The 22181-nt window shown below is 44.2% G+C and overlaps 3 protein-coding genes across 7 annotated transcripts in view; 2 read left to right on the top strand and 1 right to left on the bottom strand.

The window, feature by feature from the left end:
- Positions 1–814: 814 nt before the first annotated feature.
- Positions 815–3952, bottom strand: LOC118421448. 2 transcript variants are annotated; one of them, XM_035828741.1, is made up of 3 exons: positions 3743–3952; positions 2327–2671; positions 815–2112 (listed from the first exon to the last, which is right to left on the bottom strand). In XM_035828741.1, exons 2-3 carry the CDS (start codon positions 2351–2353, stop codon positions 1471–1473), a joined length of 669 nt encoding a protein of 222 aa, XP_035684634.1. In that variant the 5' UTR covers positions 2354–2671; positions 3743–3952; the 3' UTR covers positions 815–1470. The 2 variants fall into 2 exon arrangements, with proteins under 2 accessions (XP_035684634.1, XP_035684633.1); XM_035828740.1 differs by lacking the exon at positions 3743–3952 and adding an exon at positions 3385–3709.
- A 4679-nt stretch (positions 3953–8631) lies between these two features.
- On the top strand, positions 8632–12302 carry LOC118421790 (receptor tyrosine-protein kinase erbB-4-like). The gene has a single exon (XM_035829290.1). The coding sequence runs from the start codon at positions 8632–8634 to the stop codon at positions 11524–11526; it is 2895 nt and encodes a 964-aa protein (XP_035685183.1). The 3' UTR covers positions 11527–12302.
- Positions 12303–14527: 2225 nt separating this feature from the next.
- LOC118421705 (ras GTPase-activating protein nGAP-like) overlaps positions 14528–22181 on the top strand; it is a 78924-nt gene continuing 71270 nt past the window's right edge. For 3 of the 4 annotated variants that reach the window (XM_035829171.1, XM_035829172.1, XM_035829178.1), the window contains exons 1-3: positions 14528–14783; positions 19827–19939; positions 20608–20701. In XM_035829171.1, the coding sequence (XP_035685064.1) occupies positions 14741–14783; positions 19827–19939; positions 20608–20701 (250 nt within the window). In that variant the 5' untranslated portion in view covers positions 14528–14740. Of the gene's footprint in view, positions 14784–14871; positions 15033–19826; positions 19940–20607; positions 20702–22181 lie in introns of those variants that run through there. The other variant, XM_035829173.1, reaches the window with a different exon arrangement.

The following is a 22181-nucleotide window of genomic DNA, read 5'->3' on the forward strand; positions in this document are numbered from 1 at the left end:
AATATTGCGTTGGGGCAATGTGCACCGGTGCACCATGCAGCTGGCTCTGGGTTCGGCTAGTAGAGCCCTGTTGATACCATTCCAAACGGACTAATATAGCCTGGTATCTAGCCATGTTATATCGATTCATAGCTCAAGAGTCTCTTCTTTCCTCTACTTTGTGCAAATACGTTTTTGCAGAGAGGACAGAAGAGACTCGTCAACTATGATACACCTGGATACCAGGCTAGTCCTCTCAATAGCAAGAAAGAACGGTCAGTGGAAAACAATATGATCTTCCTTCCCAATATCAGCTTGCAGATAACATACTGCCCCACTACGGATGACCTCACAATGTATTGCCAACACCGCGGGTTTACTCTACCCGATAACACAAACTGCACACCAGACAAACCGATGACGTGATCTGATATCGGACACTTCCCCATGACACATATTACAAGCTGCAAAATCCACATAGGTCAATCTCCAAGCAGATGAAAGGATCACATCATCTCCCTAGCCACTGTCCCGTCTTTTCTGAGTACCCTGAGCACCATCGTATAAATGTAAAGGAAAGATGGACAATCGGAAAAAAGTAACGACCAATATCGTATTGACTGCTACGTCTGATTGGAGAATGATATCATTTTTGGTCAGTGACATGACATGGCATGAACAATACGACTGTTAATGACTGCTAACATCTGCTTAGAAAATAGATGTTCTAACAATTTTGCAGTTACACTCCACTAGCCTTCAGACCCCCTCCCACTTCACAAACAGGCTCGAAGATAAATACACACTAATGGAGTAATGCTGCACACAAAGGTGGTAGGTGGGCAAATGGCGTTTAATACAGTCCGCTTGAGTAATCGACAGTTGCCGTGAGGATTGGCACATGGGCGACAATTAAGAGGAATAAATCTCCAGTCGACACCTGGTAACCGATCGAGAGGACCGGGTAAAGCACGGTCGATTTTTATTATTAGATGAAGGACAACATAAGCTATGACTGAACACATATGGCTCGTACAAAGACCACAATGCAAATAAATAGCTCCATTGTTTTTCTCATTGTTTGCATTTTACAAATGTCACGTACAGCTTGGGAGCCGGGCGGGGCCACATGACCTGTCCTGTAGCACCCTGGGTCTGCCCTGGTGAAAGCCAACCCCTGTGTCTCCAGCACGTTTGAAAAGGTAGTTTTTTTTGTGCGGCGATTCTGAGTCGACCAAGCATAACATCGGGCTTTGCGACGAAACGCCAGCCGGCCGTCTGTTCAAGCCAACATAACGCGCTCCTCTTTACAGCACTTCACCAGACTGTAGGTTCATGTCAGGACAGGGTATACCGCGAATAAAACGGACAAGTGGCAACAAGAAATCCCCATCTGGAGTTTAAACATACGCCCCGCGTACACAGTCGGCATTGCCAATTTCCACGCACCGTAACTAGTCTCTGGAGGATTTACCGTAAAGGTTCTTAGGTTCAGCATGCTTCCATGAACCGCACACGCTGGGCTTTCTTCTCGGGCTGCGGGTGGCTTCTACTCCGTAAGCGCCCTTTCAGCGACCCCCTGGCCTTTGGCATGTTCTCCTCTGTTAGTCTTGGCCCCGCCAACAGGGCGCGTTCTTGAAATTTGTGGTTACTATTAAGAGATTTACTGTTTGAAGTGCGTTGGCGGGGTTCCACGCTGGGGCCGCCATTTTCCAGCCCTCCCCCTCTTGCTAGCTTGAGCTGTGACAATCCACTTACAAGTCTATCATTAGCAGCCTTCAATGCTTCCACTGTCTTCTGTTGCTGTTCTATTATTCTGTCCTTCTCTTCTATCAGTCTGTCTTTATGCTTGAGTTTTCCTACGATCACCTTCTGCTCCTTCTGAAACTGTCCCTCCAAGAACATCAAGTTAGCCGCAATATCTCTGAGCTGCTTGTCATTCTCTAGTTTCTGTCTGTGCAGTTTATCCTCCCCTTCCTGCAGTCGTAGCTTCCAGGCCGCGATCAGCTGTTTGGTGTGTTTCTTCTGCAGGTCCATCTGATGGCGAACCGTCACTTCGCTCTCCTCAGCCGCCTGGAGTTTTTCCTTGAGCGAGGAGACCTCGTCTCTGAGCGCCGTGACTTCCTCCTGTAACTGCACAGGTAGAGTTGGGGTTAGATCAGCGCTACCTTCCCCCATCTTGTTGGGCAATGGAGGTAAAAGAAATGCCTAGCACGCAAACACGTACGAACGTAAACCTTACGGCCTCACGTTACCCCGCCTAACAAAAGGATCAGTCGGCAAAAGGCGTGTACGAGACAAACAGGGCGGTAAAGATTAATCCAGTACAAAATGTCTGTACACTTACCTGTTCCAGTGATTGAGCGGAAGCCATGTTGACGGCCCGGTATGCTGTTCAGAACTCCACTTAAAACAGAACTCCTGGGTAATCCATGTAGATATGCTGGTTCCCAACCTGCACGCGATCAACCGTGAAATCGCAGAAATCGTGGTGAGTTCTGCTTGTTAGGAACAGGTTTTCCGGGCGAATGAGCGCAGCTACCGTGCGGGACCGCTACCGCGGCTGTCACACGTCAACCTCTGCCGCCTGCGTACTGCTGCTCCGCCCGGTTACGGTCCAATGACGTCAATCTGCCTGGGAAATTAAATTCCCCACCTCCACAATCGGCCCCCTCGAACTCTCCACAGAGACCTGAGAGAAGAAACGGAGGCAGGAATATTTCATTGCCATGCATGTGTGACCTACCCTTGTGCGCCACAGAATGGACACCGAACCCGGACACCTGAAATGTTAGCCCACCAAACAATACGTCCTGTAAACCCAGGTCGGAGGTCACACAGTGGGACTTTGGCCCAAGTTGAGTCATTCATTCCCCCGTGTCACGGTACGGTTGCGACACTTCTAAAAGCAACAGATATATTTCAGACTTCACGTTGTATCGTCTTACGATGTTTCCCTCGCTCTGTTCTAACCCGTGTACAGGTGTTTGTTTTACAGGTAGATAAACTCCGCTGGTATAACTCCGGAGCTAAGCCCGTGCCGTTAGTTTTGCGTGTCGACCCGGTTTTGTTTTGCCTGTCACGATAAGGGTTTGCAAAACACCAACACACAGCGGCCAGCGGCGCCAACTATGTACCCCTCCACAGGGACACAACATTTACCTTTACAGAAACGAGACGGAATGTTTTGAATCGCATGGAAAAACAAGAGAGGGATAAACCACAAAGACCCTCTGTGTACTTAATAACAATTGCGTTCGTTAAACAAGCTAGATCGCACGGTCATGAAAAACAACATTACAGCGGAACAGACATAGGAGCGCCCTTGTTTCACCAACGGCGTAAAAACATTACAAGTAAAAGAGAAGCAGAATAAAGGCGGGCGAATATAAGGCGCATGCCTACCGTTAGCAGTTCTGCTTAGGTGACTGTATTAACGACAGAGAGACCGCGCTAAGGGGGCAATTTTCACCGTTTGGTAATTCTCTCACGAGTGGAGTCAACGTACGGACGGACTGCAGTCTAGTGCACACAGGTGGCGATATTCACACACACATGCCGACGTGCCCGATCGCCAGGTAAGACCTCCGTTCTTCAATCCCCCCGAGTTGACTCAAAAGGCAAATAGAGTCCGAGGAAGTCCATATACATGTTAACAACTCAGCACAATGGCATGTGTGCAAACCCTGCCATTAACTCGTTCCCAGAAGGGAACAGGTACGTACAGGTGGATTTCCGGCGCCAGGTGATGTATCGGTGTTACCTGATAAGATGACAAATCGCCCGACGGGAAACTGCAAAAGATGCCGTGCGATTCGCCGATACGTTTTCCACGCTGGCTTGGTCCTTTTCATTTGACGTCGTCCTAACCTGACGTCAATATCCTCCCGCACAGGATATACTAATCCCAAGACGATAGGCTCTAACTCCTTCGAGCCAGGAAGTTAGAATACTGGCTCAAGACACGGCGAACACCTACATAAGGTACGGACCAAATCTGACACTATCATATTTTTGTTGACGTAAAGCTATTCATCAGTATTGTGTTGTTGCGCTGGTTCGTGGCAGGGATTTCGGGCAGGTTACAGATGTAGGGAGTGATAAGCTGGGAATGACACTACACAGCAGTTATAGTCGTTGATCATATCTGCTATAATGAATGGTTTCGTTTTACCTTCCTCTTTGATTAACTGTTGTTAAAAAAGGGAAGATCTGAATTCAAAACTTTGTCTCACGAGGGGACATTACGGCTATAGGAGTGGGGAAGCTCTCAAAAGTCTCTCGTCGTTGTTACTGTGGGTGTTCTTAGACGCGTTTACACCAGGGCACGAAGTTTGTAAATGCGTCTGATTCACTGTCTTCCATCCGCCTCTGCCCCTTGTATTTATGAAGAAGGCGGTTTGCATGTGGCTTACGTCACATATGGTGTGTCTATGGGACTCTATGCTATCCCAACCCCACCCCCACCCACTCAGCAATATCCGCAACTCAATTTCAATGTTTGACTCAGGGTTTGCCCTTGGCCTTGCGCCTAATCCTAGATAAATAGTGCTCTATGCCATTTTCGGACCCGGGAGGCAAAGGTTCTTTCTAAAGCACTTGACTCTAATCTCCAAGAAGACGTGTACGTGTGAACAAGTGCCATTACGCAGAACTACGACAGTTCCATTATCGTACAGAGTGTCCGGATTGTACAACAAAAGATTTCCACGTGCCGGGATTGAATCGCCACCGACGTACATGTCAAACTTGCCGTACATGATTGATGGCTCCTGCCCTCCCTACAGAAATATGACACCTCCATAAGATATTGCATCGACAGGTGTATAAAATACGCCCCGTATTAGACAGTACGTCATGGATGCACGAGAGATGGAAGGTGCACGCTCTGCACCACAAAATGGCGTGCCAATTTTCAAACTCTGTTGTCGTCAGGGGAGAATTACAACTGATTTGTTGACAAGGGACTAATGACTATGACTATGACTATGCCCAGAACACAACTCTCTGAATAACTGATGTGAGTTAGGAGCCGCGTCTCCTCTGTAGGCTTCTCTTTTCTGTACCCCATGCCCCACTCCGAACAAACCCAGCTAGAGAAAAGGCCAAGTTTCCTCACAGTGTCTTATCAATCGGAAATAACTGATCTCCCAGCTGATACTGGGAGAGACTGTTGTATATAACGTTCTCTACCGTAACTGCCCTGTGTCGCACTATGTCGGAAGTAATGTCTGTCTCCAAGCAGATGCTGGGATAGAAGATTGCAACTTTTTTTCACATGCAAAGAGAGAACGACAAGATCTTACCTTCAAGTATCAGCAAGGACATCAAAGGCACGAGCGACGGTTACCCAATGCCTTCTATATCTGCCTAATGATTAATTGTAGGTGCTGTCACTACCTTAATACCCCCCATACAACTGATGACCCGTCAGTACAGTAAGTGCCCCTCCTCCCAAACAAACCAGGTCCATGTTACCTTACAAACCGGGTCAATAAATACCAAACCCCAACAACAGAACAAAGGAAGGCTCAACACGGCACGATAAGACTGAAAGATAAGGTACAATGTGTTCTTTTAGGGTCTCGCGTGCCCCTTTGAGTTGTGACAACTGGCGCAGGGGAGTTGGTCAGTGTTCGTTTACTATAGAACTTCAGATATGTTACTTTTGCTCGGAATTCGCATAGTGTGCCCATCAAGGCGTACTGACCGTGATCTGTTGAAAACTTTGCGATGTCGGCGTCTATGAAATTGTCTATAGCCACCATCGGACATATTAGTCCTTGTCGATACCATTAAACACATATGACATATACTTTCGTCATGTACCAACCTTTGACTCTTGTTGCTATATTACATCAGGCTTGAACTGAATTCATACAATAGAATTGTTCTCGCGAATCTTCAAACGCAATGCAATTATGAGGGTCGGCTGCTACAGAGGAAGTCGTTGTTTAATATGATTATGTTTTTATTGTTGCAATGATTAGTATTGGGTAATGTTATTACTGCGTATCCATCCCGATAATTGCCTGTGAGTGATAGGGACAGGGTAAGGGAAGCTGTATCTGTTAGAAAGTTCGGAAAGCACGATAGAAGATAGGAAAACCGAAAGAAATTGATAAATAAAGATGGAGAAAGAAACAGAAAGTCAGGAAGAGAATAATAAATGCTTAGTTATTTTGGACGTTTGAAAAGGCCTTGGACAACTAGAAGAACAGATTCCGCTTTCTAGAAAAGTCCGATCATATTTGACAACATATATTTGGGCATTTGTAGACCACAAAAAGGCTACATTACAAAAGGCGTTTGACAAGAGAAATTGATGTGTAGTACTACATGCGACCATAATGCTACAGCTTAATGCATTGCCTGGGGTTAAAAGGAATCTTCTTATCAATGAGAGCGGTTTCCGGGGGAATATAGATGGCACTCGGTGATGCTGCATTCCTACTTCAGTGTCTGGAGACGAGCGCTTTGGGGCTGATTACGGGATGATGGTTAGTCTGGCTGTGAGCAGTGCCGATCAGGTTACAGGTGTTCAGGTGCGTACGCACTAAGCTGTGCTGTCAGCACTAAAATCGAGGAAAGCGATACGTCCCAAACGTATCTGGTACTGGTTTAGGACTAGTAATTTTTCAGTGTATCTGTCATGTACTTGTACTCTTTTCCACAATTGACTGATGGCTTGATACAGCGTTTCGATCTTCTTTCTTTATGACATTGAAATGTCACGCAATCACGACGTTGTACAGTAGCCACACAGACCATGGTGTACAAACAAACAAACAAACAAACAAACAAACAAAAAGACAGAACCTGTTTATGTCGACTATAACGCTATCTATCTTTCTTACCTGGCACTAGTTTTGCATGCTGGACAAATGCATCATGATCATAGAGAAAGACTAAACTAGTACATCTTTACCAGGACCATGAAAAATGGAGGTATTGTTAGGGATGTGCCTGAAGATAAATGTCGATTTTTGGGACCATCTGGTGGTTTTCCATAAAAGGGCTTTAATGTATGTTACATGTGTAATTAAAGGCAGGTGGACCATCAACAGATACCAATTATGCAAATAAGGGCCCGATTTGCATGGTTAATGCGCAAATGCAATAATTCTTAGTGGTAATTGATGGGAATTTCATACTTGTTAGTGGCTGGATTGGCTAGAATTTATGGTCTCAGTTCTAAGTTGTCGTTAGAGCAAGGCACACAGGAATCTGGGGCAGGCTCGGTAATTTGGACTCTAACGATCTTACACTGAACAGACCCTGTCGTGATGGACGTGGTTTATTCTGAGAATTTCTGACTAATGTCAGCATGTCTGTTTAACGCCAACAACCCCGGTCAGCAGTAGTATGAGAAGATTTGTTTAGTTCGGTCATATATAAGGCATCACTTTCATAGTCACACCTCATGTATGTTCCCAACAACTCGGAAACACTTAGCGCATCAAGAAATACAGGCTGTATTGTTTCCTGGACTTCTATCAGCGAGATAATTGAAACAATGGCTGATGCATACGTATTATCTCACAAGGAACATCCGCCAGTGTTAGAAACAGAGAAGATACCTGCATGTGTTCCCGTCTCACAGCAACAGGAACATGCTTACGTATACGGCAATACCATACGGGTCATCAGCATGTCATGCAGAGGTTCCTGATAACACGGAACGACATTTACTACACACCATTGGACACGAAAAATGAAGACACCTTAAGAGTACTTAAGGGACACTGAAGCGATACCTTAAGGCGCCAGGCGGGCTAATCTATGCTGAGCTATGCGTAGGGATTGTGAGGAATTCCCATTCCATACATCAGGTGCATGACCTTGGATAAGACAAAGATGTTGCAGACGTCGGCGTGAAGTTTATCGAACGCAACGGTTTGAGCGAGACAAGCTGCTGCACTCGACTGCAAACTGACTAAACATACCCTTGGGAATATATTGATTGTTTACACATGAGTTGTCATACCTTTATAACCATCGGCAACTTTTGTATCTGTATGTGTATCTGTATCTATATAACCGGTATAATCGCCCTTCGGCGTAACACACCAGCTTCACGAGCACGCAGCGCGGCTGCAACTTGCAAAAATACTAAGGTTCTAAAATGAATGTATGAATGAATGAATAAAATCATATAGAGAAAGCTTCGATTTGAATAATTTGTACCTGATAATGATTTTACTTACGTCAATCCGAAATCTAATCAGAAGATTTGGTGAAAAGGTGAAAGCGGAACTTCCGTGCACAACATTGCCCTGAGGGTTTTGGTTCGAAAGGGTCGCTATCTTGTCATCAAAGTAAGAGGCTCATCATTTGAATTGAAATACAGATCTAGACTTTGTCAGTCTCATGAAGTCGTAAGGAATATTTAGCAAATGTATAGGCGTTGCTCTTTTAACCTATACATCGTGGCTTATTTAGTACAACCTTGTTCAAAATGTTATCAAAATAATTAGACTTTCCCAGGGTACAGAACACCTTTACGCATGAGCGACCACAAATGATACATGTACTAGTAATTCAATAATTATACCCCAGATAAACCTGTTTTTGCAACGTCGTCATTAGACATGTAAGAGGTCTTGCTGGAATACACGTTTCATATACTTTGATAATAACCGCGGCTACAGTATGTCAGTTAACTACTTGCGCCGACTCCTGCTTCTGCTCGGGGTTTACAGTCTACCGTGTCCGGCCAGTGAAGACCGCCGCAGCGTTTCTGTGCCTGAAAATGCCAAGCCTGGGACAGAAGTCCTCAGTTTGCTGGGGATAGAGAAAGCGGAACTTCCGTGTGTGATCGTGGAGGGAGATCCGTACCGTCGGTTCTACCTGAGTACGAACTGTACAATTGTGGTCGGCAGGGCGCTAGACTGGTCAGTACAATCAGAGTATCTTCTCAAGATTCGTGTTGGACAGTTTAAATATCCAAGTCACCGTGTCGTCAGCATTCACGTACACGTGAAAAACGTTCCAGGCTACCCTCCTGTGTATAACGACATGTGTGAAATACCGACCAGAGCTTTGGGGGACTCAGATGAATTTCTGTTAAGTTTAAGCATAAGTGCCCAGGTTGAGACGACTGTCGGGGATGTTCTTTTCGCTGAAAGGACCTTTTCAAGACCTCTAGATCATTGGAACATGGATAATCCTACTTTTGTAATCAACATGGACAACAACTGCCAGCTTCACATAGCACTGGAAGTCCGTGGTCTAACCGACACCGCAGTCGCAGCAGAATTGTCACTGGCGAAACATCACGATCAGGATACATTTAAAGTTTCATGCTATGCTGAGTCTAACCATACATCTGAGCTCTTCATTGAGCTCTATCATGATGACGACGATGACAAAGATAAACTGCATCACCTAAAACAATACGTTCCGCAGGTTATGGCGAAGCTTAAGAAAGCACGTTTGATCTACTTAGTCTCCTTTGCATTTCCAACCAAAACCGCGACGAGATATAAATGTGACTTCCCGTCGTTGCGAAATCCAGTCAGATTCCGTAAACACCGTGACTCGATCGGTGCGATCAAAAATGTTGAGGCGGCAGCTGTGGTTTTGGCTCCAATCGGCTGCCCTCCGAGTAGATACGGGTTTCTTTGCGACAAGAGCTGCATCTGTGAGAACGGAGCCCGTTGTCATGGTTTCAATGGTGCCTGTAAATGTACACACGGATGGCAAGGTGTGGCTTGTGACATCCCTAAAGCTGGTGTTTCGGCAACAACGACACCTAGCGACCCTGCTGATATCTACATCTCCACAAATGTCACCATTCACTGCAAGACCCATCACCTAAATGTCACAACGTTAACACTTCGACTTCCAAACGGATCTGAGATTGTAAGCAACGTTACTACTCAACTAGACCAAACTGTCTCTAACATAGAATCTGAAGACAAAGGTCCCTATATCTGCCAGGTGCTAGACACCCATGGAAACGTTTTCAATGTGACAATTGTACTTGACATTGCCAAGTGCCCACCAAATCGAAAAGGCGACCTCTGTGATGAAACGTGTGATTGTCTCCATGGTGCGCCCTGTGACTGGCAGGCCGGCTGCGTCTGTCCGCCGGGGTGGACAGGAACCAGGTGTCAGACGACATGTCCGGACGGCACGCATGGCGAACGGTGCACGAAGAAGTGCTGCTGCCAAAACGGCGCTAGCTGTACCCCCAGCGATGGTATGTGTACATGCAAAGCTGGCTGGTACGGATCGGACTGTACCGTACCATGTCCGAGATACAGGTATGGCTTGAAATGTCAGGAGACCTGTACCTGTAAAAACAACGCCACCTGTGACAACGTCGACGGCAGCTGCACCTGTGCAGTGCCTTGGAAAGGGACGGACTGTGGCGAACTCCACGCATCTTCCCAACAGGGTGCAGTTCAACAGGCAAATGGATGGAAACTTCTTGTCGAAATCCTTGTTCCATTAGCCTCCGTGATTGTCCTGGTTGTTTGTGTAGCGACCATACTTTACAAAAAGCGCCTCCTGTGTGGCGTTGCCGCCGGTGCAGATGGGGAGACTGAAGCTCTGCTGGAGTTACAACAAGTGGAGGCTGGCCTGACACAGACCGTCCAACCGGGCTGGCTCAGCCGTTGGGAGACGACGAGTCGTCATCTGTCTCTTGGTCACCTGGTAGGAATGGGAATGTTCGGACACGTCATACAGGCCAAGCTCAAGACACCTGCCGGTGAAATCACTGTAGCTGCCAAGGCGGTTCGTAGAAAAGACACACAGTGCTACCGAAACTTCTACAGGGAAGCGGCCATCTTGGTAGCTATACATGAGGACCAAAATCACGAGAACCTTCGCTCCAATATCATTCAATTGTTGGGGTTGGTGAACGAAACGTCGCAGAAATATATCCTCATGGAATACGCTTCTAAAGGAAATCTCTTACTTCTGTTGCGACAAGCGCGAAGGCAAAACGGCACCATATTCTTGCCATACAATCTCCGCTATGCTGTACACATATCCCGAGCTTTGCAGGAGCTCCAACGCCTGGCTCTCACTCACTGTGACGTGGCCGCTCGGAACGTCCTCATCACGGCTGACGATGTGGCCAAGTTGGCCGACTTTGGGCTTGCGCGAGATGTGTACGCCACTGTGCAGTATGTCACTGGCCACAAGAGAGAGCGTGCTAAGCGAGAAAACCTAGATGATGAAGTTTTCCCGTTAAACTGGATGTCTTTGGAGTCTTTAGAGACAGGCGAGTACACCTGTCAGAGTGACGTCTGGTCCTTTGGTGTGCTGCTGTGGGAGATCGCCACGCTGGGACGTGAACCGCGTTACGATGGCAACAACAACCCGAGCTGCCTCCAGCTGGCACGGACACTCCGGAGGGGAGTCCGGCTGAGACGGCCTCCGGAATGTTCCGGAGAGATGTATGACGTCATGAGCTCGTGTTGGCAGGAACAGCCATCAGAAAGACCGGATCCGGATGTATTGGAGAAAAGACTACTGCAAGTGCGAAATACGATGATTCCTTGCTTATCTATTGAGAGGGAAACAACAGTGTAGACCGCGGCACCCCTGAGGTGTCGCCAAAAGATACAAACCGAATACCATCCCAGTAACGCAGACTGCAACATTGGATGTAGGAAGTAAAATACGTAAGAAACGATATGTAAATGTTGATATCATTTCCGTCTCCATTTATTATGTTCATGTACACCCAAAATAACGCAGCTTGTTGAAGTTTTTCGTTGGGTAAGCCTCAAAGCAATGCATAGTCACTCACGCACACACAAACACACGCACACACAAACACACACACAAACACACACACACACACACACACACACACACACACACACACACATACGCACACACATTCACATACATTCACATACACACACTTTGATACACAAACACATGCGATGACCACCTCTCATCTTCAAACACTGGTACTCAATGTGCTCAAAGAAAGCATAGAGGACTTCGCACCCTCGAGACAGTTTCGAGCACATAACCGTATTATCAATCATACTTGACTTGACCCAAGAAGGACAAACCTTTGTGCCTTACCTTGAGGAAAGTCCTTCTCCTCCCCAGCCACTCGTACGTGAAGTTTGTCTTGAAAGGTAACCGTGATGGACTACTGTTTCCCTAGGAGTAACGGCTGCAGTTCAGTTTCAACTTATGTTTGTCCGCACAGTTCAAAGTAAACACATGACATGTAAAGCTATAAAACGGTTAACACAATGGTAGAACGTCGGGGGGTTAGTTACACAGCTAGTAACAAAACTATACGTCTAACGTGAGCTTGATTTATGTCGGTGCGCATGCAGACATGAAATGAAAATAAAAAGTGAACCTCATGCCTTTGTCTAAATGATTTATTGTTGGCGCAATTTGATGTAAGAAGACACCATTATCAAGAGATACAAAACATTACGTATTTCGTAAAAATAGACAATGATTGCCCTTAGCTTTAGTAATATCGTAGGCCTGTTGTTGGAACAGTTTGCTAAGTATAAATTCATATTGCCTTCAGAATGATACAGAGGACGTAAAGACTTACGATAGGTCAAGCACGGCATGATAGTCCTAATATAAGCCTGGTCTCAGTGGTGCTCTGATGTTTTGTGTGGTGAAACAAATTATACATCTCAGATGACGCGCGTGTATACCTAGATTTCCTCCGTAAATCTACGTAGATGTTCAGTGTAAGCATCCCTTAATCCTCAGCAAAAACCCCGCTCTATTATCATTGTTTCGCCATGCTGCTGTGTAACGTGTTATACGTAGGTGTTCCGTAATCACAGCCCGTTCCGCGGCTTGGCTCTGTTGACGGATATGTCCGTACGTATCAAGCCTGACCGCCGTCTGTAATCACTGCGTGGGTAGGAGGTGGGCGAATCGTGCGACTTGCTGACTACACGAATGTCCCAACTGCGCACTTTGTTCGTGTATTGCGTGTTGATTTGAGCGACCCAGTGTGGGATTTGAGGTTTCGTTCGAAGGGGAACACGTCAATTTCTGCGTCAGGGAACGCCCACTGCGAGTCGTCTTCGCACGCGAGGTACTTCTGATGTTTTCTTTGTGGGCTGCATCTAGGTAACGTTACAGATTGTGGGATGAAATTGAAGCTACGCTAAACTACAGAAGATAGGATTCTTTAGACATTACTTATTCCATGCATCACACGTTTCTTTTCTCTATTCAATTATTCTTGGTTATACGCCGCTGCCACTGATAACACAATTACAGGGTTGCCCGTGAGGACCTTCGTGTTCGTGAATCTTTTCTAAAGGCTAGCCTTGCAAGATGTACCTTGAATTCATGATATCGAACAGACTATTCCCTCAATGTCAACATGGTTAGCCTCAAACACCAGACTTGTATCTAGTCTCCAAGCAGATCCACGGTGGCGTAATATAGTATAAAAACCCACGCCCGTTTGACTCCCTTTGGCCGCCGGCTACACTCCTTGGCCAGCTTTGATACTATCTTATGGCACCGGAGGATCTGCTTGGAGATTAACTTGTATCGGGCTGTAGGGGTCATAACACTGTCTACAATGACAATAAGCGAACATCCAGCCAAGCACCTGCCATAACTGTACTGGAGTTGGAGACTACTTGTAAGCTCTTGTGTAGACTGACGCCCACTTAGATGCCGTTTGACAGTTTGCAGCCGTGCTGAGTTGAGGCCGAGTTGTTGACGGATCCTGTAGGTCGTGTTTACGCATGTCCATCAAACTTTGGACCCCCAGGGTGGAGGGCTACGGGGTTCGCCAAGCGCCTCTTCAATCAAGGACATGCGCAAACACCGTGGATAAGCTAGCTGCAGATATCACAACGTGGATGACGCGGGAAGCTTTTTGTGAAAAGAATTTTATTTTAGTCTCTTACAAATACGGGCTTCAAGAAATAGACGAGTAGCTTTGAGTATCAAAAGATCATTATTGCTGCCCCCTTTTATTACTTCTGTACCCGTCGAAAGCTTACCCTTCCATGTTCAAAATCTTTAATTAAGGTGCCAGATCATAACAGCAGTAAGACCTGGCTGCAGTTTGTTATTAGTTACAAGTGCCCTTTAGCCTTCCTCTGTCAATAAATCTAGCAAGCAACGCGAATCTTTTACGTAATACCTGACGGTTGACGTGTCAGGTAAACCCTAGAAAAAGCTACGGAACTGAAACAATCCTCTGATAATGTTGTTTTTTTCACATTCCTTCCATTCATTTCTATTCTGATCACGAATTGGGAATTTTATTTCGCAAGGCGTCAGTATTAAGTCACAACTGAGCGTGAGACGAACAAAATGACATGTGTTCTGTTACTGCAGTACTACTAGTAAACACTGTGTGTCGCTTTCACCACAGGACATTTCATTTCGTCATCAAAATTGTGTATTTATCATGCCGCGTCTTGAAGATTTAGAAAGATCATACTAAATCTAAAACATAAAATTTGTTGCATAGAAAAATATCTCTCTCTTATCTGATAAATTGTAGAGTAACACCTTATTTTGTCGGAGTTCAATGTTACAAAGCACCCCTACTGGGCCCAGTGGCACGGTCCATGTTGACTCAGAGCGAGGCTATGGGAATTACATTTCAGGCCCGCATTGATTGCCCATTTTCCTTGCGTGTCTCCGTCGGCTCCTCAAGTTTTACCCGCTAGATTTGATTTCCAGCGATGCCCTTTCTCTCCAGGTTACGGCGATGGATCGACAAGCGGACTAGGCAGCTGTTCTGATCCTACTGTGGGCGATCGGCGGCTCGGACATGGCTGGAGCGGCGGCGATGGACGGCTGGCTGCTAGTTTCTGGTGAGAGTTTGGGTTTTTTGTGTCCGAGTTGTCAGTTCGGATTTTGCAGCTGCAGGTCTGTCGAGATGGCTGGCTGATATGTTCTCCATTTAAGGCGGCCCCCAACCGCCTGCTTTCATGTTGGAAGCCCCGGCACGTTGAAGTGATTTAGTTCTACGTTAACTGGACCATTAGAGCTCAAATCTACCAGGATTTCTGGCGAGTCTGGCAGCTTTGTGGAAAAGTGATCCTCCCGACGTGTTGAAACAGGTTCTTCCTTTTCAACGCACTTGAACCAAAGTAGAGACGTATCATTTGGCTTAACGTTTGTGCTTCACACAAAGGCCGTCTGGATATGCATTTCTGCTGTTTGTTTAACACGACACTGTAACGTTACAGTGCAGCAGTCCACAGAAAAGTAGAATATCTCTCTGTTTACATTGTGATTGAAACTGATTGAGACTGGGAGGGGGATTTGCCCTTCATTTTCTCGATTCACGCTCCCTGGGGAGATCACCTCACCACAATATTCATCAGGGAAAAACGCCCTTCCTACTTCCAAATGAATCATAACCCATGTACTAATTAACCTCAGGTTCTCTCCACCCGTACACGAAACCCTGCGGAAGCCAATCCGAGTTTTCCTTACTTTAAAAACCGAGCCTTTGGCCCATTTTGTCACCGGTTTTGTTCATTTTCACGGTGCTCCATTTTGCATTCATTTGTCCCCATTATGTTGCCCGCCAGGCCAGTGCCAGTCTTTGTGTTGTCCAGGACAATAGCACACATAATTCATGATTTTGCCCTCCACCATTTTTGCTGTGGGACACCTCCTAGCAGTAATCTTTCTGAAAACACACCCTTATCCAAGTATAACCTTACTCTAGATCCAAAATATTGCTTTTTCCTGTGTTGGAAAAGTATGTTTCCTGTCGCTAGCACCTCTTTAGAGTACAAGGTTTCCTGTTTCTGGTGCCTATCAGTGCATTTAGGAGTGGAGCTGTGCAGTTTGAAGGGGACAGATGGAGGGTCAGGTGGAACAGTTGACCCCGCGACCTTTTAATGTTTACAAATGACCCAGATAATAACACAGTATACCCAGGAATGGACTGTAAATTTTGTGACCGCACAAAAGCTTCGCAAACAGCAGATTTTGTAACTTTGGCATGTTTTGAGATAGCAGCAAGGCATATAATGCCACTGGCTTGACATTCGTCAAACGGCACCGGGAGGTTTTGAGTGGTGGCGCATTGTGTTGAGCTAAACAATGTGAAGTGGAGCTAGCAATCAAATTCTAGCATGGTCTCTGGTAGACTTTGCAGAACACTCAAGAAGCCATGTTTTTGATACTGTACACTGTGGATATCATATACCAATATTTGTCCAGAGAGATTTTCAACATTGTTCATTTCAACCTCCTTGTTAGGTACATCTGTGCATCTGTGCACTTCAGCATGAAAAAAGAAGAGAAGGAAACTGTATAAGAGGAATCAAAAGTTTAAACAGACTCTGAAAGAGAAACAATGTTCTTGATAAAGCCATTCTGTACTTGACAAGGGCCATATTGTCAGGAAAACTCTGCTAATGTGATTTTCCTTCTCGGCAACAGAATAAAAATAGGATTGTTGCTGTGGCACTCACAAGTGCAAACAGATCAATCTTCATTTACAGCCAGTGGCTTTCTGGCGAATGAAATTTTGAACGATATTACAGGAAGTTCAAATATTGACCGTCGCCAATATTTTGAGATGTTTATAATCCATTGCTTTCTATGGCGGTTTGTACAATATTACCAACACTGGGAGTCAGCATTAATTTTCTATACTGACAGAACCTTTTGTCTCTATGGCTTGAGCAGGATTAAAACTGAAGTACCCTTGAGTTAAGAATGGTCCAGGATCATAAATCACTGAAAAAGTGGGTGGTTGACCGAAAACAAGAGGGTTAAAATGTAGCCTTTCCAACTATGCCTTGCCTGAAGACAGTCAATACTTGTCATAGCATGAGCACCACAGTCCATTCTTTTACTAATGGTTCACCAAAGTCCTGAAGTATTTCTGTAAATGGATAGGCTGGACATGCACAGACTTATGGCTGTCAAACATAACACTATAGCTTTGTTTCCCACTTAGAAAGAATTCAAGCCCTGAGGAATTCTGTGTTGAAAGAAGGGTGACCTGATACACTACATCTTTAGGGAATGTGACTTTTCCCCTTGTGGAGTGTGGTCAGATATTTGATGTATTTCTGAGGGAATTGCTGTAATTTTTGCTCTCAATCACACTATTTATTCTGGCTCCATACATAAGTGCCTAGTGTCCAATCTGGTTAACTCACAGACCAAATTTGCAGGCATTGTTGCCATGTTCAGTCTTAGATCATCTGACGGACAAAACTTTCACCCTGTCTGTGCATAAAATTTGACTCCATGACACGAAGTTGATGAAAATGTAATAGTTGTAATCTTAAAGTGACAGATTTAACAATGCAAATGAGCAACATGGGATCCCAACCAACAATGGGCAGGACAGAAAAACAAACAAATCTGGAGTCAGCCCAGTTACTGAGTTAGTGTATGTACTATGTATGACACTTCTTACTGCCAACAAGTCAGCTGTTAAATTTGTCGGTAAAATGTCTTCTTTCGAATGACTAACTTCTTACAAAAGGTTCAGATAGGTGAACCACACAGGTAATCCACACTCGTAAATTGGGCGTGGCAACAAATTATAACAAACCTACACATGTCTAATGAGTCTGGACTCTTCCAATCTGTCTCATTCTCAAAGACAAATTTGTTCTTTCGGTTTAGGTTTGTGTCTCTTCGAAAAGTAGGAAGATAAGTTGATTGTCCTGGCACCACCTTTACCATTATGATCATTATTGAAGTCAATTGCTATTGTCAAAATTCCTACCCTGTGATGTCAGTTTTTCCAAACAAATGCAGCCAATTACATTAGACTTTATTACACAATAACAGCTGTAACATGAGGGATTCATGTTTGGCCAATGTTCTGAATGGGTATGCTTATAACATACAACTTATAAGGTCAAAGAGTAGCCTCAAACCAGATGTGTACTGGGGTATTATAATGACCACAAATGATTGTGTGACACACCTGGTCCCAAAAGCAGTTTAGAACCATAATTGAGAGTGAAATAGACAGAAGTATTTTAGATCTACTGTGAGAGATTTTAATAGCTTAGCAACCCAAGGATTCATAGTTTGACAGTTACCTCTCAATTTCATGAATGTTGTGATATAACAGATATTTCAAAATAGTTTGTATGGGGAGCTTGTCTGATGCTTTAGCCCTTTACCAACTGGGCCCATGGCTACTCAGACGAACATCTTGGTCAACTCTGCCCAACACCCTAACCCTAACCCTGGTGCTTGGCTGAGTTGGTAAAGGTGATCTCAGATTGGTTTGCATGACAACATCCATGATGACACTTGTCTGTACATGATGTACAACTTTGAAAGGTCTTGTCAGAGTCTGAGACATACAAAAACACATTACGCACAGACGCCTCCGGCTAGTAACCAAATTTTAGCTGTAATTCAATATAGAATATTGATTATTACATGATAAGATCTTTATTTGTTTACATTTAGACAGAGATTTATTCTCTGGTTTTATAATCTGATTTAGGTCAGCGTTTTGTCTGTTACAGCCGGAACAAGATAAAGTGTTTCTAAAACAACTGCTGGCAATATCGTGTCTGGGGATCACAAGTTATAGTAGAAATTTCATTTGTATCAGTGAGATACAATATAGACAGTGCTCAGGGTGGTGTCAGATGGACTAAAGCCAAACTACTATAAGCTGGATCTTACAGTTCAGTGGGTTCCAGAAATGGACTTTATGATTATGAATGGCAAGTGTTATTCAATGTACCTTCCCCAGCCATTGCCATCCAAAATCTTTCTATCACTCATCGTTACAGGTAGATTTGAGAAGAAATATCACTTGTCATGATTAGTTCCTGGATCACTCATCACAGGCTGAAATCTAGTCAGGTGTGACCAGTAAACAGTTGAAATTTCAAACCCTACAACAACTCTTAAAAAACTTCCCCATCCTTTCATGAAAGATACATGTAGTAGTGGGAGCTTTGACCGTCAGCCTGCTCAAATATCATCCTGCCTGACTTTTATCAGTCACCGATAGTAATTAAATCAGACAAGAGAGTTGACAAAATAGTGAGTCACTTTCCTCCATGTTGGACGTTGTAACTACGCCCTGCACGCTGCGCCAGTTGTGTCCCCCTCTAATTGAGTTACTACACAGGCCATCTGGCTCGGATTATCTGTTTCTGCTGGCACACTAGACCTTGGCAGGCTGGAAGCCTGTTTATTAGTTCCCTCCGGGTGTGCGTTCTTCTGTTATGGAGACGTGAGGTAGCAACGTTCAGGACAGCCATCTGATAAATGTTGGACAGATTTTCTATTATGGATCATATCTTACCGCTTATTCAGCTGTTGGACATACATTTGTGTTATTAACTGTACCAGCAGTCAGAAATTCCTCATTACCAACTGCGGGGTTAAGCCATGTTCTGTGTACGGAAGTAGGGTGGACATACAGTCTACACCTGCCATGATAAAGTTGGGAACACACGTTTCAGAGTTGTTGACTTGACAGTTGGTATTTGGACAACATGATTCAATGCCTGAGTAGGAAGGATTGGAGGGATGGGTAATTAACCTTCCCTTGCTCTGGTAACTCAATGCATCAGCTTTGAATATGTACAGACGTTTTCAACAGGGAGAAAGTTGTTGTCTAAAGTCTTGACCATAATAGTAATACACCATAGTTTTGCATTTACACCAATAAAAAACACATTCAGATTGTATTATGACATCTTCTTGTTTCAAATGTTCCTTCTCCTTGCTTATCTATCATAATTCGCTTCTGCCTTTGTGTCCTACATCTCACTCTTATGTGTTCTCAGGTTTCAAACGTGTTCAATTGATAAATCAAATATGCTGAAAATAAGAAATGACTGAGTTATCAGGTCAGTGTTATAAGATGTTGACCATGTTGTTGTTTGATGTTGCAGACCCCCTGGCCCTGGACTCCTCAACAACAGAACATGTGGAGGAGGAGGACCTGTGGGTCCATCGCTTCTGTGTCGTCATGGAAACAGCCATGTACATCTGTGAGGATGAAGAGGTCAGAATTCTCTAATGTCATTGGTTGGCTTGAAACAAACATGAAAAGAAATTGATGTTGGATGAAAATGACAACTAAGAACACAGTTGACTACAGGAGTCAGGAATCCTGGGCAGACTGTTTTCTTTGTTGAATTGTTGAGTAATCTTGCTGATCAACAAAGTACTTACTAGAAAAGCCAGTGTAGGATGCAAGCAACTCAATGGCTACCCATTGATTATCCTAGTACTTGGATTTCTCAGTGTACATGTGAGAGAAATTGAGAAGAACAAGCTCAGAATAAAGTCAGATGCCAAAAAAAGTAGTAGACTTGACATGAAATGTCTGACTTCCCAAAATTATAAAATTCATATCCAGTTACTTGAGTTACTGTTTTTGGCACATCTTTATTACCTGGAAGTCTAACCTTCATTGACATGTCAGATGGTTTTGTATGTGTACTTTTATTTTTCTTGGCACAAGAAAGAAACCTACTCAAAATGCCAAGATTGTATCTTGATATCCAACTTGAGGATTATGTATTGTGCCAAAGAATGTCTGAACTTCCATCTAAAATCACAACTGGAGATAAATACAGTGTAGGATACCACTTCAGCCTATGTTATACAACATGTTATCAGATGAAGGAATGTTGTGTTGATGTTGGCGTGATGTCTTGTCCGGCTCAGAATGCCTCCAAGTTGTCGGAGACTCTCCAGGCAGAGGTGGAGGAGGAAGGTACAAGTCTCCCCAAGGCAGCGTTACTCTCTCCCGACAAACAACGTAAGTCATGTTTCATTCTCTACAGTCTAGGTAGGGGTCTCCACATGGCCTGTCTCTGTGTTCCCAAGATTATTCGAGATTCTGAATTATCGTTTTGCACATATTTGAGCCATTGTTTAGCCACTAAGCCATGCAAATTCTACTGAAGATGGTTCATGCCTTGTGTTTGATGACAGTGCAGTTGACATTTGGAGATTCCTATTGACCGTCTTTCTCAACCTACCACTACATGACTATTAACATTATAAACTATGCACAGCAAAATGATTTTTAGTGTCATGTATTGTAACTTTTATGTATCTTACTGCTTTGCTGGTTTTGTTATCTCTTGTGCAGGCTTCTTTCTATGTTCAAAGTAGGTTTGTTTGCTGGATCTATTCCTATACTGTTCCATTGTGATGATAATGGTTGTTGTGGACACCTCATTATGCTGTAAAGAATCTTCCTCTTGAGTACCCATTGTCATGAGTGACAACAGATCATCATCACTTAGCAAAGTATAGATCAGTCTACTAGATGATGAACATGTAACTGAGGAAAATGTACTCCATAGTATGCATACTGGGTGTGTGACTGTTGTAAATCAAGGTATTTATGTGGAACCACGCATGAAGATTGACCACTGATAAGCGATGGGTGATTGGGCATACGCCTGTCATCATCTGTTTGACCATAATGTACTGCTGCTTGGCCTGGATAGTCATGGACCAGAAAATGTATGGACAATTTGGAAAGCTTGGAAAGGCATTTCACAAAGTTTCAGTCTTGAACACAAAGGTTTTGAGACAAGCACATGTGAAGAAATTGCTGTCATCATCACTTTCAAAGTGTGTTTAGACATTGGCATTGATTCATAATGTATCAATGGGAATCATAGCTAAAGTATACATAATGTGGGATGCTACTTTGAATTAAAGATATTACTTGTTATTGAATTTACCATCACTCTGTAGTAAATCTGCAAGAAGCATATCTCATTCTAGTGCAGAACTTGAAGGTCTGACTGAGATTAATGGAGACAAACAAGAGGAAATGTTACAACAGATCCCTGATCTGTTGGTCCCATTGACATAGCAGGGACATTCCTCCCCTTCTGATTCCTGACCCTGTTGGTTTAGCAGTGGCATCAGGCCAGGGGGCGTATTGGTGGCATTCTCATTACCCCGGGCACGGCGCTGTGGGAACCTAACTGGTACATAACCACCGGGTCAAAACATTTACAAACATACATGGAAACTCATTACACTGAAGGTTGGTCGCATTTATCACATGGGCTTTTCTATGTAGTGATTTTATCGCATGTTTTTTTTTATGTAGTCATATTATCATATCGGCCTTTACACATATTTGTATTGTCATGAAGGCTAGCTCTTACTCATATTCTTATTATCACATTGGCCTTTACTCATACTTCTATTGTCACAAAAGCTTTTATGTGTATTCTTTTTAACACATTGGCTTTTACACATACCATAGTTGT

Source organism: Branchiostoma floridae, chromosome 8 (genome assembly GCF_000003815.2).
Source record: "Branchiostoma floridae strain S238N-H82 chromosome 8, Bfl_VNyyK, whole genome shotgun sequence".
Lineage (NCBI taxonomy): Eukaryota > Metazoa > Chordata > Leptocardii > Amphioxiformes > Branchiostomatidae > Branchiostoma > Branchiostoma floridae.

What these genes read in the sequence shown, in the direction of transcription:
- LOC118421448 (XM_035828741.1), bottom strand. Translation starts at nt 2,353, where the DNA reads ATGGCTTCCGCTCAATCACTGGAACAG. An exon ending in CCGCTCAATCACTGGAACAG is followed by an intron (nt 2,113 to 2,326) that starts GTAAGTGTACAG and finishes CTACCTGTGCAG; the next exon opens with TTACAGGAGGAAGTCACGGC.
- LOC118421790 (XM_035829290.1), top strand. Translation starts at nt 8,632, where the DNA reads ATGTCAGTTAACTACTTGCGCCGACTCCTGCTTCTGCTCGGGGTTTAC.